General features: G+C 39.8%; 1 protein-coding gene across 1 annotated transcript in view; it reads right to left on the bottom strand.

Moving 5' to 3' along the window:
• Positions 1 to 488: 488 nt before the first annotated feature.
• Positions 489 to 17,164, bottom strand: part of MPC1 (mitochondrial pyruvate carrier 1) — a 109,745-nt gene continuing 93,069 nt past the window's right edge. Inside the window, exon 5 of the mRNA XM_056566856.1 lies at positions 489 to 910. Coding sequence (XP_056422831.1) covers positions 877 to 910 — 34 coding nt within the window. The 3' untranslated portion in view covers positions 489 to 876. The remainder of the gene's footprint in view (positions 911 to 17,164) is intronic.

Here is a 17,164-nt window from a genome sequence, read left to right as displayed (position 1 = left end):
ATTTTTGGTCACATCACAGCAAAAATGTAATAAAAAGTGATCAAAAGTGGTACAGATAAAAACTACAGACCATGGTGCAAAAAATAGAAAAAAAATACATTTGCCTTTTTAAGTGAAAATTGGAATGTTATAAATGTCCAGAAAATAGCAATAAAGTGTTATTGCTCTTTTATCAAGGACAACGCTGCCAAATCCCTCAGGTCCCACTTAGCCCCTTCATCATAATTCACCTCCTCTTCATGATGCTCTGACCCTGGACCCGTGTCATGGCTTGCTTGGTCTAGTGAGTAGTGGTACATGAGCAGTGGCTGGTGAAGCAGCTGTGACATGGTCGTGGTTCAGTACGTCATGAAAAGGAGGGTTCCTAATTCATAGATGTGAATGCACCCTTCGCTATGATTAGTCTGTTTGCTTAACCTTTAGCCAACAAAATGTTGGAAACCACAAAAACAAAAAACAAAAAAAAACACACACATTGAGCTCTCATAGAAAGATTTATCTTTGTTTATTAAGGATCATTAAAAAACTCATAAGATATGAATACCCTGAAATATTTTTAAAGGCTTCAACTTCATTAGACTGCGTGTGTATGCAGATCAATTAAATTTAAACTTCGAAAACCTATCTAGTCCCTCCCAGAGCAAACCAAATCTAGGTCAAATTGGTCAACAGATTTCAAGATCAGGCTTAACAGAAAACCAGTTTTTAGGGCATGATGATACTAGAAACCAAATATTAATATAAATAAAACCTATGTTAAACATGTAGTGCTAGATGCTTAGTTTTGTATAAAAAAAAATGCAAAGTGCAAATAAACTGTTGACAAGATCCTATGGTTTGGGTTGAGGCAGGTATTCAACGATGGAGACATGCGGTTCATTTTTGTTCATTTACTTCTTTTTGTGACATTCTAGAAAATAAAACCACATTAAAAAGTTGTAACATTCATATGGGTAAATAAAAAGAACAAAAAGGTGTTTATAACAACAGGCAGGGTATTATAAATTCCAGTTACATCTGTAATATATATATATATACACACACACACACACACACACACACACACACAATGAATTTCTGCAAAAAGTCAAAAAGGTGTTCAACATGTATTCATTTATTTAAATGTTTATTTTAAGCTTTTTCAAGTAAGAAAATGCATACATTATTAAACATTGTATTTTGTATATAACACACAACAAAACAGTTAACTTTAAATCCTAAACCCTCCCGCCCCACCCACCCACCCAGCTGCCAGTGGGGGGAGAAAAAAATAAAAATATTCTCAACTCATGTACCCATGTGTTTTTCCATAGTGCCCAGGATTTCTCACATTTTTTTCAGGTGTCTTTGACCCTTTACATCGCCATTTTTCATACTCGAACCGTGATAAGTAAGTTTATCCAAGTAATTTGGCGAGGAAGAAATGGCTGTAGAATAACACATATTTCCTGAACTCCCCTCCTACCCCAATAATTACACTAAGAGCTGTAGGCTTCAATTTTATCTCAAATTTCCTTTCAATGTATAATTTTTTTTAGCCCAGAAGTCAACGATCCCATATTAAATGTAAATAGGTTGCACTCTCAGATTCGAATTTGGAGCAATTTGTGTCCTAGCGAACACATCTTCCATAGCTGCACTCGGGAGTAGTGCAACCTGTATAACACCCTCAACTGTGTAAACTGAAATGGTTTGTTTTACGTACAATGTACTGTATTCTTGATTGCCTGTTCCCAGGCTTCTGTCTCAATTTTCCCAATTTTGTCTTCCCACTTTCTTAAGTTTTTCCTTGTGCTATCCGGTAGTTCTCTGATCAAAAGTTTGTAAATCTTACTCATGCTTAGTCCCACAATCCATGAATATTATATATTCTATTAATTTATGTGTTTGAATAAAAAAAAAAAAATTTCCCACAAGAACCTCTTTGTGCTTCTTTAACCCCTTAAGGACTCAGGGTTTTTCCGTTTTTGCACTTTCGTTTTTTCCTCCTTACCTTTTAAAAATCATAACCCTTTCAATTTTCCACCTAAAAATCCATATTATGGCTTATTTTTTGCGTTGCCAATTCTACTTTGCAGTGACATTAGTCATTTTACCCAAAAATGCACGGCGAAACGGAAAAAAAAATCATTGTGCGACAAAATAGAAAAAAAAACGCCATTTTGTAACTTTTGGGGGCTTTCGTTTCTACGCAGTGCATATTTCGGTAAAAATTACACCTTATCATTATTCTGTAGGTCCATACGGTTAAAATGATACCCTACTTATATAGGTTTGATTTTGTCGCACTTCTGGAAAAAATCATAACTACATGCAGGAAAATTTATACGTTTAAAAATGTCATCTTCTGACCCCTATAACTTTTTTATTTTTCCACGTATGGGGTGGTATGAGGACTCATTTTTTGCGCCGTGATCTGAAGTTTTTATCGGTATGATTTTTGTTTTGATGGGACTTTTTGATCACTTTTTATTCATTTTTTAAAGATATAAAAAGTGACCAAAATACGCTTTTTTGGACTTTGGAATTTTTTTGCGCGTACGCCATTGACCGTACGGCTTAATTAATGATATATTTTTATAGTTCGGACATTTACGCACGCGGCGATACCACATATGTTTATTTTTTATTTTTTTTACACTGTTTTATTTTTTTTATGGGAAAAGGGGGGTGATTCAAACTTTTATTAGGGAAGGGGTTAAATGACCTTTATTAACACTTTTTTTTTACATTTTTTTTGCAGTGTTATAGGTCCCATAGGGACCTATAACACTGCACACACTGATCTCTAATGCTGATCACTGGCGTGCATTAACACGCCTGTGATCAGCATTATCGGCGCTTGACTGCTCCTGCCTGGATCTCAGGCACGGAGCAGTCATTCGTCGATCGGACACCGGGGAGGCAGGTAAGAGCCCTCCCGGTGTCCGATCAGCTGTTCGGGACGCCGCGATTTCACCGCGGCGGTCCCGAACAGCCCGACTGAGCAGCCGGGTCACTTTCACTTTCACTTTAGAAGCGGTGGTCAGCTTTGACTGCCGCTTCTAAAGGGTTAATACCGCACATTGCCGCGATCGGCGATGTGTGGTATTAGCCGCGGGTCCCGGCCGTTGATTAGCGCCGGGACCGACGCGATATGATGCGGGATCGCGGCGCGATCCCGCTTCATATCGCGGGAGCCGGCGCAGGACGTAAATATACGTCCTGCGTCGTTAAGGGGTTAAAGAAGATATCCCATGCAGCAAAGAAAAAAAAAATACCTAGCCATTCCATAGTATATTCACCTACCACCTCTCTGACATGTTTGTGATTTTTTTTCCGGCCCCCATTCACCGGCTATTCAGCTCATAAATTCCAGTTACTTCCTGATTATGGTGGCTATGTCTGTGATCTCAAAGACTACATTTCCGTGCATGCACTGCTCACATTTCCTACTCTCAGCTGCCTGAGCAGAGAGCTTGTTATCTCCCCTAACTTATGTTAGTCACTCCCACAGCTCTGCTAGCTCACTCCCACATAACACTGAGCTCCAATCATAGCCCTATACAGCAGGGTGGCCACGAGGAAACAAAATGTAATCTCAGTGCTCAGAGAGAGGGAGCATGGAGTTGAAGCTGCAGTTTTACACAGTAAAATCACTCCCTCCCCCTCCTCCTCTCAGTGAAACAGCTTTACAGTGGCACAATCACCTCCCCCCTTCTCTGCCCTGCACTCCTCTCTCCCCAGTGCTCAGTGTGACAGCTCTACACTGGCAGCTCCCTCCCCTCCCCCCTCTCCTCCGTTCTCAGTGTAAAAACATTAGCAAGGAGAAGGGAGAGAATCAGCCTGTTTGCTGGGGCTGCTATGATCTGAATCAGCCGGCATATAGGCAGTGCTGCTCAGCCAATCACTGCAGAACAGAGGGAGGACAGTGTGAATATTCATCAGATGGGAGGGGCTAAGGCCGAGCACAGGGAGCTCTCTGCAGCACAGGGGTTTTCTGGGTAATTGTCACGTCACGGCCCCGGGATGCTGCTGATAACAGCCTGAATAGGGGGTCGCAAATCATGAAAACCTGGAACAGCTGAATTTCCTGTCAGACAGAAGAATGCAGAAAAAGCTTGTTTCCAAGCAGCACTGGTAATGGAAGTGATTTACAAACCTGTATAACTTTACCTTCTGCACTAAAAGCTGAACGATTTTTTACTGTGAGATTTGTCCTTTAATCTGCAAATACCACAATCTTTGTGACTCCAAGTAGTTATATTCTCTTTTTAATATTTCAAATTCTTTAAGTTTCCCATCAAGAAAAAGCTGACATATTTTATCCCTTTCCTAATCCAAAAACCTTTATCTGACCCTTGATTAAAGTGTTGAAATTTACTATTGTCCCATAATCTTGTAAATGTGCACAAAAATTTTACAGAAAATTTTACAATCTTTCTTAGGGTGGGTTCACACCATGATTTTGCTATACAGTTTCCGCATAGGGTTTCATTAAAAAAAAAAAAAAAAAAAAAAATATGTAAGTGTAGAGAAAACCATACCCATAGACTTCCCATTCAAAACCGTATGCACCATAACACTTTTATTTATTTTTTAACATGGGAGTCAATGGGAACCATACAGAACGGTATGTGCGTATGGTTCCATCCAGTTGTCACCAGTTTTTGACTTTCCACAGTTTTTTTTCTGGGATTTTCAATCAAACAAGCGAAACTTTATTCATAATGGAGTGAAAAGTTCAAAACAAAAAAGTTTTTTTTTCTTAAAAAACGGATGCAAACCAGACATCATTTATCAAACCGTATACAGATAAAAATTTGTACACACGTTTTGATACAGTTTAGTCAGGTTTTGAGGAATCTTTTTTTTTTTTTTTTAAATCAAAAACCTGATACGGGAACTGTATAGCAAAAACGTGGTGTGAACCCAACCTAAGCCTCATTCCAGACTAATATATAAACTCAAAATTTCACATTGTTTTTGTGTATGTGTAAGAACCTGTCCTAATTCCACTATCTCCAAAACGCCTACAAAAATCTTCCTTTGGTGAGGAAATGTGTTTCTGAAAATCCAATCACTTTAGCCTTGTTTCAGATCCTGTAACTTCTTTGCCAAAAAGTAATGTCTGAAACTAGGGAGTGCCCATCCCCCTTCTTCAAGTGCAACTAACTTCCTGTACTTCATCCATACCTTACCCCACCTTCATAACATCTTCCCCAAACTTGCTTCCAATCCAAAGAACCATTTACCGGGTATCCATACTGGGGATGCGGCAATGACGTATAGGACTTTAGGGAGTATCACCATTTTAACCAATGAGATTTTGTCTGCTAGTGACAGTGGAAGTTTCTTCCAGACCTCTATGCTCTTTTTAATTTTACCCAATAAAGGATTTAAATTTAATTTTGCAAAATTTATGGCTCTTCCCGGTCATACGAATTCCCAAATATTCCATGAAATCCCCTTCTTTCAATATTCTAACACCCTGTACCCCCAGATCCTTACTAAAGTCAGATTTTCCCCAATTCATTTTTAATCCAGAAAAGCGCCAAACCTTCCCACAAGGTCCATAATTTATGGGGATCATAATCTCAGAATTTTCAATAAATAAAAGGAGGTCGTCAGCGTACAGCAGAATTTTATCTTCCCTGCCTCGAATACCATAACCAAATATATCCTGGGACTTCCTTAACAAATTAGCTAGGGGTTCTATATACATAATGAAAAGTAGGGGTGACATTGGGCACCCCTGAAGAGTTCCTCTAGAGAGAACGAAAGGGTCAGAGAACTACCCATTTACCCTAATTCACGCACTGGGTTTATTATAGAAAAGATGAACCCATGTATTAAAATCCTCCCCGAAACCAAACACCTCCAGGGCACTCCATAGAAACCTCCACTCCGTCAAAAGCCTTCATTGCGTCCAATGACGAGAAGAGCAGAGGGGGCCAGTACCCTTTGTACATTAACATGAATAGACCTACCAGGAATGAATCCTGTTTGGTCCTCAGCAATTAACCCTGAAATCACTCATGCCATCCTTCTTGCCAATGCCTTCGACAAAATTTTGGCATCTGCATTAATTAAAAAGAGATGGGACGAAAGGACTACCTTCATGGGATCCTCCCCTTTCTTGGGAATCAAGACCACACTAGACTCCAACATGGACTTTGGGAGTTCTCCCGTTCTCCATGCCTACATAAAAACCTCTTCCAATATCAGAAGAAGAACATCTCCAAATTCCTGATATGATTCAAAAGGGGAGTCTGTACGTCCCTCCCCGGAGAGTATGTCCCTGAACAGGTGTACAGGGCCTCTTTTAACTCATTAAGTGTCATTGCTCTCTCTGCAATCTGAGTTTGTTCAGTGGAAAGCTTGGGGAGATCACATGCCTGCAGAAATGCCTTTATTTCCCCTTCTGCTGGGGTGCCATCAGATAGAAACTCACGACCTCATCCCAGATTTCTATTGATTTATTAATTTCCCCTGTGTCCTTCTGTAGTGCCATAATCTGACTAATTTCCTTATCCATATTATCACCGATCTCAAGACACGCAAATCTACGTGTTCAGAGTATCATCTTAATGAATGTCATGAGCATTATAGAACATGTAATCACCGAAGCAATTCCTCCTGATCTACCAAATCACAATGTAAAACATAGCCTTTAATAATATCAATTAAAATGGTCTTAAAATAAACGAAAGACCACAAAAAGTATATATATAGTAACAAAAATAATATGGTGATATCACACCAAAAAAGATCAAAACAATATGTCAAAAAGTGGTCAAAAGATGAGCCCGGGGGTGTACCATCCCCAAAACAAGATGAACCTGATACTCTAACAGCATCTAGTATAGGTCACAAAATTTCTGAGGAGGGGCGTATAGGTATGCAGATAAGATGTAGATATCTAACAGATTACTCCAAACAGAAGCAATCTCTCTAACATTGATTGGTTAGATATTAGAAAAAAGGGAAGAGTGCCCACTTACTGCTAGAATGCCCACTCCTCTTGTCCCTGCCTTTTGAGGGACCCACCTCCTTAACAGGGTGGCCTCAACCACGGTGCCGGACCCTACTCTATCTAAGTGAGGGAGAAAAATAATAAAATAAAAGGCAGTAGACAGCAGGATAGATAGGACGTACACTCCGGGGCTCAAAATGTGACCAAAAACAAAAATGGTGCTCAAAATAGTGTAAATGAAAAAAGAATATACATCAAGCCAAAACAAAAGAAAAGGTTTTGTCCCAAAATTCCTACGCGTTTCACCTGCCTGATAGCTGCAGGATCATCAGGGAACAACACTTGGCACAAAATTTGTTAAAATCAAAACCAATCTAGATGTAACACCATTGATCAAAACGTTATAATAGATATTCTCAGACCGGCTCAGCAAAAGTAACGCTGATATGATATATATTTAGCTGGTCACATGTAGACTCTGATCACTATCATGCAACTGCTCTGATTTACAAACACCTCACCTCATATAGGTGCTTCTCTCCAATTGATACACCAACTGAAAATATCTTAGCTCTCTAGCTATAACTGTAGTGGTCGGGTGTATCAATAAGTAGCAGGGGCCATTATCCAGCCACTATAAGATAAGTGGAGGGATATATGATCTACAGATCACATCAAGGATGCTTAAATTACTGATAGCTATAGCCTTCAATTACACTTCAAGTATCGATAAACAAGGGTATATACATAAACAGCCAATATATAAAAATAAGCAAAGATGCCGTGGTGTGTAATGGCACACACATGGTGGATACTTATACGTCCCCGATGGTATGCAAACCCCGAGATAGATGGATAAACCGTCTGCGTATAGGGATGGTCCTGGAGGAGCCCCAATGTTGCCGTTTAGCCCGGTGGCATGATGCAAGCTGACAAAACTTCAGCCACCGGGGATCTTTTAAACCCCGCGGATTACCTGCTTTTCGGTGATGTCAAACGCCATATGGGAGGAAATACACCTGCCCGGAACCGGATATGCGTCATGCGTGCGCTTCAGAGTGGCTAAACGGCAACATTGGGGCTCCTCCAGGACCATCCCTATTTGCAGATGGTTTATCCATCTATCTCGGGGTTTGCATACCATCGGGGACGTATAAGTATCCACCGTGTGTGTGCCATTACACACCACGGCATCTTTGCTTATTTTTATATATTGGCTGTTTATGTATATACCCTTGTTTATCGATACTTGAAGTGTAATTGAAGGCTATAGCTATCAGTAATTTAAGCATCCTTGATGTGATCTGTAGATCATATATCCCTCCACTTATCTTATAGTGGCTGGATAATGGCCCCTGCTACTTATTGATACACCCGACCACTACAGTTGTAGCTAGAGAGCTAAGATATTTTCAGTTGGTGTATCAATTGGAGAGGAGCACCTATATGAGGTGAGGTGTTTGATCACTATCATGCAACTGCTCTGATTTACAGAGTCTACATGTGACCAGCTAAATATATATCATATCAGCGTTACTTTTGCTGAGCCGGTCTGAGAATATCTATTATAACGGTTTGATCAATTGTGTTACATCTAGATTGGTTTTGATTTTAACAAATTTTGTGCCAAGTGTTGTTCCCTGATGATCCTGCAGATATCAGGCAGGTGAAATGCGTAGGAATTTTGGGACAAAACCTTTTCTTTTGTCTTGGCTTGATGTATATTCTTTTTTCATTTACACTATTTTGAGCACCATTTTTGTTTTTGGTCACATTTTGAGCCCCGGAGTGTACGTCCTATCTATCCTGCTGTCTACTGCCTTTTATTTTATTATTTTTCTCCCTCACTTAGATAGAGTAGGGTCCGGCACCGTGGTTGAGGCCACCCTGTTAAGGAGGTGGGTCCCTCAAAAGGCAGGGACAGAGGAGTGGGCATTCTAGCAGTAAGTGGGCACTCTCCCCTTTTTTCTAATATCTAACCAATCAATGTTAGAGAGATTGCTTCTGTTTGGAGTAATCTGTTAGATATCTACATCTTATCTGCATACCTATACGCCCCTCCTCAGAAATTTTGTGACCTATACTAGATGCTGTTAGAGTATCAGGTTCATCTTGTTTTGGGGATGGTACACCCCCGGGCTCATCTTTTGACCACTTTTTGACATATTGTTTTGATAATTTTTTTTTGACACCTTTTGATCTTTTTTGGTGTGATATCACCACATTATTTTTTGTGTAATATATATATATATATATATATATATATATATATATATATATACATATATATATACATATATATATACATATATATATACATATATATATACATATATATATACATATATATATATATATACATATATATATACATATATATATATACATATATATATACACATATATATATATATACACATATATATATATATATATATACATATATATATATATATACATACTTTTTGTGGTCTTTCGTTTATTTTAAGACCATTTTAATTGATATTATTAAAGGCTATGTTTTACATTGTGATTTGGTAGATCAGGAGGAATTGCTTCGGTGATTACAAATAATTTCCTTATCTGCTCGAACCCTTTCAGCCAAGAATATCTTCGGGCGCCCTCCCTCCACAAAGGTTCTCGGACCCCCGAAAAAAGTTTTTTGCTGCACCTTCCCTGTCAAAATTAGATAAATTATCTTGTTTTTCCTTCATAAAAGGGTATAGTTCTCTAAATTGTGAGCCTGAGCAAATCTAACCTCAGCAATTTTAACCTCTTCTCTAAGCTCCTTTTCCTGTGTAAAGAACCAGTTTCTTTTTTTGAATTTCTTTCAATAGTATACCCCGTAGGAAGGCTTTTAAAAAGGCATCCCATGTGACCTGATAGGACGCAGAATGCAGTTTAACGTGTATTTTACTCAAGTTGTTGCCCCTGTAACTGCACACACCACATAAGACCGTTAGGTTCCAGTTGTTTTCTGTGAACCACAACTTTACTTTCTGTTAGCAATGTTCAGACACTGGACATGAACAAGGACAAACGAACTTTGGAACTCAAATTTTTATCCCCTATCCACAGGAGGGGATAAAAGTCTGATGGCGGGAAGTCTGATTGCTGGGACCCCCCTTTATCTCCTGCCCTGCACCCAGCTTTTAAGCACAGCAGTGTCAACCACTGCACGGAGCAGTGGGCAACACGCCCCCTCCATACATCTCTGTAGAAGAGCCGGAAATACATTAGCACTGTACCTTTAGCACTCTGTGTATCTCTTGCTCTCCCCTGAAGATGCATGGAGGGGTCGTGTCCACTATCTCTACATGGAGGAGGGCAGGAGAACATTTGGGATCCCAGCATTTGGACCTCCTGCAAACAGACACTTATCCCCCATCCTGTGGGGGGAAGTTAAGTATCGGAGTTTCCCTTTAAGGCTGCATTTACACTACAATCTCTGCCCAGAAATATTCCTGATAAAAGATTCCGAGGGCGGCTGGTACGGTGTCCCCATAGATGGCAATGTATTCTGCCAAAAGAATGAACATGTTAATCCTTTTGGTGGAGGAATTTCAGCAACAGAAAGCTTCACCACTAAAATTCTGTAGTGTGCACTGTGAAGCAGAATCCCATTAACAGCAATGGGACTCAGATGCACTGGAATTTTCAAGTGGAATTTCAAAGGGGGAATACAGAATACAAGACATACTTTTTTTTTGTATTGTATGGACTCTTACAAGTCTTACTTTTATACACTGCTCAAAAAAATAAAGGGAACACTTAAACACAATGTAACTCCAAGTAAATTACACTTCCGTGAAATCAAAATGTCCACTCAGGAAGAAACACTGATTGACAATCAATTTCACATGCTGTTGTGCAAATGGAACAGACAACAGATGGAAATTATAGGCAATTAGCAAGACACCCCAATAAAGGAGTAGTTCTGGAGGTGATGACCACAGACCACTTCTCAGTTCCTATGCTTCCTGGCTGATGTTTTGGCCACTTTTGAATGCTGGCGGTGCTTTCTTTCTAGTGGTAGCATGAGACTACAACTCACACAAGTGGCTCAGGTAGTGCATCTCTTCCAGGATGGCACATCAATGCGAGCTTTGGCAAGAAGGTTTGCTGTGTCTGTCAGCGTAGTGTCCAGAGCATGGAGGTGCTACCAGGAGACAGGCCAGTACATCAGGAGACGTTGAGGAGGCCGTAGGAGGGCAACAACTCAGCAGCAGGACCGCTACCTCCGCCTTTGTGCAAGGAGGAGCACTGCCAGAGCCCTGCAAAATGACCGCCAGCAGGCCACAAATGTGCATGTGTCCACTCAATCGGTCAGAAACAGACTCCATGAGGGTGGTATGAGGGCCCAACGTCCACAGGTGGGGGTTGTGAGCACAGCCCTACACCCTGCAGGACGTTTGGCATTTGACAGAAAACAACAAGATTGGCAAATTTGCCACTCCACTGGCGCCCTCTGCTCTTCACAGATCAAAGTGTGTGAACCACACTGAGCACATGTGACAGACATGACCGAGTCTGGAGATGCCATGGAGAACGTTCAGCTGCCTGCAAAATCCTCCAGCAAGACCGGTTTGGCGATGGGTCAGTAATGGTGTGGGGTGGCATTTCTCTGGGGGGCCACACAGCCCTCCATGTCCGAGATGAGATCCTCAGACCCCTTGTGAGACCATAAGCTGGTGCGGTTGGGCCCTGGGTTCCTCCTAATGCAAGACCTCATGTGGCTGGAGTGTGTCAGCAGTTCCTGCAAGAAGAAGGCATTTATGCTATGGACTGGCCCACCCGTCCCCAGACCTGAATCCGATTGAACACATCTGGGACATCATGTCTCGCTCCATCCACCAACGCCACATTGCACCACAGACTGGCCAGGATTTGGCGGATGCTTTAGTCCACGTCTGGGAGGACATCCCTCAGGAGACCATCCACCACCTCATCAGGAGAATGCCCAGGCGTTGTAGGGAGGTCATGCGGGCACGTGGAGGCCGCATACACTACTGAGCCCTATTTTGACTTGTTTTAAGGACATTACATCAAAGTTGGATCAGCCTTTAGTGTGGTTTTCCACATTGATTTTGAGTGTGACTCCATATCCAGACCTTCATGGGTTGATAAATTTGATTTCCATTGAAAATTTGTGTGATTTTGTTGTCAGCACATTCAACTATGTAAAGACAAAAGTGTTTAATTCGATTAGTTCATTAATCCAGATCTAGGATGTTTTATCTTAGTGTTCCCTTAATTTTTTTTGATCAGTGTATTAGCAACCAGAATGTCAAAGTAGATCTTTTGTGTCCATATTTTCCCAATAATTCAGACGCACTGCCTGGATCTTGTACTGCAGTGGTTGCTGCTATCCTAATTAGTTGCATCTAACAAATATCACTATTTAACCCCTTAATAAAAATTGACATAAATGTACGTCATGGTGCTGTGGTACTTAACCCACCATGACGTACAGGGGACCTGCCGGTAATGGAGGACATCCGCGATCGTGCGGATGTCTGCCATTAACCCCTCAGATGCAGTGATCAATCACGGCACCTGCAGCAGTGCGGTACTTTGAATGATCGGATTGCCCGCAGCGCTGCCGTAGGGATCTGATCATCCAGCATGGCGGCTGGAGGTCCCCTCTCCTGCCTCTGGCCATCTCCAGGGGTCTTCTACTCTGGTCTGAGATCGGGTAGACCAGAGAAGAAGAAGATAACCAATAACACTGATCAGTGCTATGCATAGCACTGAACAGTATTAGCAATCAAATGATTGCTATAAATAGTCCCCCTAGGACTATTAACCTCTTGGGGATGGAGTTTTTTTCCGATTTTGCACTTTTGTTTTTTCCTCCTTTTATAAATCATAACCCTTTCAATTTTGCACCTAAAAATCCATTTGATGGCTTATTTTTTGCGCCACCAATTCTACTTTGTAATGACAGTCATTTTACCCCAAAATCTACTGCGAAACAAAAAAAAAAAAAAAAATCATTGTGCGACAAAATTGAAGAAAAAAAAAAAACACCATTTTGTAATTTTTGGGGGCTTCCGTTTCTACGCAGTACATTTTTCGGTAAAAATGACACCTTATCTTTATTCTGTAGGTCCATACGATTAAAATGATACCCTACTTATATAGGTTTGATTTTGTTGTACTTCTGGAAAAAATCATGACTACATGCAGGAAAATGTATAAGTTTAAAATTGTCATCTTCTGACCTCTATAACTTTTTTATATTTTTCCGCGTGCGGGGCGGTATCAGGGCTAATTTTTTGGGCCGTGATCTGAAGTTTTTAACGGTACCATTTTTGCATTGATAGGACATTTTGATCGCTTTTTATTCATTTTTTCATGATATAAAAAGTGACCAAAAATACACTATTTTGGACTTTGGATTTTTTTTGTGCGTACGCCATTGACTGTGCGGTTTAATTAACAATATATTTTTATAATTCGGACATTTCTGCACGCAGCTATACCACATGTTTATTTCTATTTACACTTTTTTTTTTTTAAATGGGAAAAGAAGGCTAATTCAAACTTATTAGAGAAGGGGTTAAATGAACTTTTAACTTTCTTTTCAACTTTTTTTTGCAATGTTATAGCTCCCATGGGGGGCTATAACACTGCACACACTGATCTTTTACATTGATCACTGGTTTTCTCATAGGACACCATTGATCATGATTCTGCCGCTTGACTGCTCATGCCTGGATCTCAGGCACTGAGCAGTCATTCAGTGATCAGACACCAAGAGGCAGGTAGGGGAACCCTCCTCATGTCCCACAGCTGTTTGGGACGCAGCGGTCCGAAACAGACCTGAGCTAATCGGCAGCAGTGTAGTTTCACTTTAAGACGCGGCGATCAACTTTGAACCGCCGCGTCTAAAGGGTTAATAGCTATTAGCCACGATCATTGTTAGAGTACGCCCTTCGTCCCCAATAGGTTAAAGTGTATAAAAAAAAATAAAGTTAAAATATGTGAACCCCCTCCCCCAATAAAAATTATAATCATGCATTATTCCCCAAAAAAGCGTAAAAAAAAAAAAAAAACATTTGGTATAGCCGCGTGCATAAGAGTCTGATCTATCAAAATATATTGTTCATTATGCCTTACCGTGAACGGCGTAAACGTAAAAAAATAAGTCCAAAATTGCTGCTTTTTTGTCACATTTTATTCCCCAAAAAACTAATAAAAAAAAAATCTATAAAAAAAAAGTAAAAACCTGAGCAAAAGTGGTACCATTAAAAACTACAGATCACGGTGCAAAAAAAATGAGCCCTCATACAGCCATGTATACGGAAAAATTTAAAGGTTATAGGTGGTCAAAATAGGGCAATACTAATTTGGTTAATAGTTTGAGATTTTTTTTTAAGCAGTACAATTATAAAAAAGAATGGTTAAAATTTGAATTGTATTGACCGACAGAAGAAAACATGTCATTTTTATCGTAAAGTGTGAAAACAAAACCTTCAAAAATGTTCTTAATTGTGGTTTTCTTTTCAATTTTCCCACATAAATATTTTTTTTGTTGCGCCGTACATTTTATGGTAAAATAAGTGATGTTATTACAAAGTAAAATTGGTGACGCAAAAAACAAGCCCTCATAAGGTGAGGAGGAAAAAACGAAAATGCAAATATAAAATTGGCCTGGTCCTTAAGGGGTTTATCAATACAGTGTTGCTTTTTTTCTTGTCAAAATAGAGAGATAATGTACATAAAAAGCAGAGTAACTTTGCAATCACTGAATTAGATAGCTAAAGATAAGTGAAGCAGAGAAGTTCCATATACAGATGCATGTAAGTATAGTATGTCTTGTTATAGATTTAATATATTACAGTCCCCTAATTGTGGGTTCCTGGTGGTTGCCATGGCACTAAGAGGCCACACTTACTGGTACAAGGGCAGGTTAGACACCTGTTTCCACTAGGATGCAGGTCAGTTACAATGCTATACAGGGGATCGCACAGGTGCAAAATACTGATGAACAACTACTCACATGCCTACTAATTATGAGGGAGGTTGCTGCTTATTATTCTAGTTGCACATAGATAAAGCATATACAGGGTGCACTACATGCTTTCATGTAACTAGCACCCTGTATATGCTTTATCTGTGTGCAACTTGAATACTAAGCAGCTACCTCCGTCATAAATAGTAGTTGTTAGTGGTTGTTCATCAGTATTTTGCACCTATGTGATCTCCCCTATATAGCATCAGGGCTGACCGGCATCTTAGAGAGAAGAGGTTTCTGACCCACCCTTGTACCCAAGTGCTGCTTCTTTACTGTGATCTTTGTTGAGCGATTTTTGTCCCATTTTTTCAGTGATTTTTTTTGTCTGTTTTGGCAGCAACAATGCTAATTTGGGAAACCTTGCTAATTTTGAACACCTTGTCTCCAATAGAGCAGAATAAAAATGACCAGAATGTAGCATGTATCACAAAAATTGTATCAATTAAATGTACTGTTCACAAAAAAAAAAAATAAAAAAAAAAAAGAAGGGCCTTCACACAAAGTGGTTGGATGAAGAAATTTTTTTTTTATGGCTGTCCAAACATGTTAACAAAAAAGGGCCAGCGCCAAATTCGTGCAAAGGAACTTCTTTATTGTGTTGACATGAGAAACGACAAGGACTATGATACAGTGACACGTTTCAGCCCGCAGGGCCTTAGTCATACATATGTTACATAGATTAAAATCATTTTATATATGCTGTGGGGAAGGGGCATGAACGGAACAAGTCCGGCCAGCACAGCTTACCCACTTGAACATATAATGACAAATGTTAAAACCAATGAGAATTCAGGATACACATATCCAATTGACGTAAGAAACAGGGTTCCCCAGCAATAAGAGAAAAGAGGGAAAAAGTGTTTATAACATTGGACACTGTCAATGATTTCTCAGTAATAATAATAATAAATATATTATAAAGTATAAAAAACAACAAGTATTTCACAAATACGAAATACATCTGAGAAAAGAGTGACAGTGGCCAAGATGTTAGAGCCAGAAGACTAGTGACCATTTATACACCAGTCATTTCTAATTTTTGTCTGGAAAAATCTTTGAAAAAAATATCTGAAATAGTGATACAACCTGTTCGTAGTTAATGCGAATAATTAATAATGCAAAATGGTGTCTAACCACCTATTCAGACTGCACGGTGTTCTTGTATTTAACGTGAGTATCCAAAATATTTCCCGGTCTAATATGCCGGTTCGTGCCACCCTGCTCATGTGATAGAAAACTTACCTGTAGAAGAAATGGTAAGAGCTTGCCGAAATTGTTCCCAAGATCGGGACTTTGCTGATGAGCTCGTTGCCATAGGCAACCGCCTGAAACAACGCGGTTACCCAAAATGGACTATTTCCAGAGCAAAAACTATTGCTTCTAATAGAATTTGCTCAGAGTTAATTACATCCAAGTCTAAAAAGGAGAGTAACCTAAACACACAAAATAGCAAAACAACCTCTCCAGTAGTATTTTCTAAGCAATACAGCACAGACTTTGGGGCAATCAAATAGCAAAACAACCTCTCCAGTAGTATTTTCTACGCAATACAGCACAGACTTTGGGGCAATCAAATAGCAAAACAACCTCTCCAGTAGTATTTTCTACGCAATACAGCACAGACTTTGGGGCAGTCAAACAGATTATTGGCAAATATATGCCTATTATTTATACTGATCCTGAGTTTCGGAAAGCCCTAAAGTCTGGTTATAGATGCGTCTCTAGAAGAGCACCCACTTTGGATCCACAACTGTTCCCTAGTTTATTTGTGGACTCTGAAACAAAAACCCACCTGGCTAAATTGTCCAGGTACATATAAGTGCAGCTCCAAGAAATGCATCTACTGTAATTACATGCTAAATTCTACATCCTTCACTTCTTCCAATAACCATAAAACATTTAACATCAAACAATACATAAATTGTAAGACTGCCGATGTAATATACCTGTTTACGTGTCGTGCCTGTAACATCCAATACGTGGGCTATACTGTAAACCCACTAAAAATTAGAGTGTGGAAGCACCTATCAGATATAGCGCATTTTCAGGCACGACACGTATCCATGGTAACTAGACATTGCGCTTAAGCTCATGGGGGTAACACCTCAAGTCTCTTCTTACAAGGTATTGAGAGAGTTGAAAAGCCACTGAGAGGTGGTGATCTGAGAGAAAATATTAGAGAAATATTT

Source organism: Hyla sarda, chromosome 3 (genome assembly GCF_029499605.1).
Source record: "Hyla sarda isolate aHylSar1 chromosome 3, aHylSar1.hap1, whole genome shotgun sequence".
In the NCBI taxonomy this organism is placed as follows: Eukaryota; Metazoa; Chordata; class Amphibia; order Anura; family Hylidae; genus Hyla; species Hyla sarda.
This window is presented reverse-complemented; position numbering and strand designations above follow the sequence as displayed.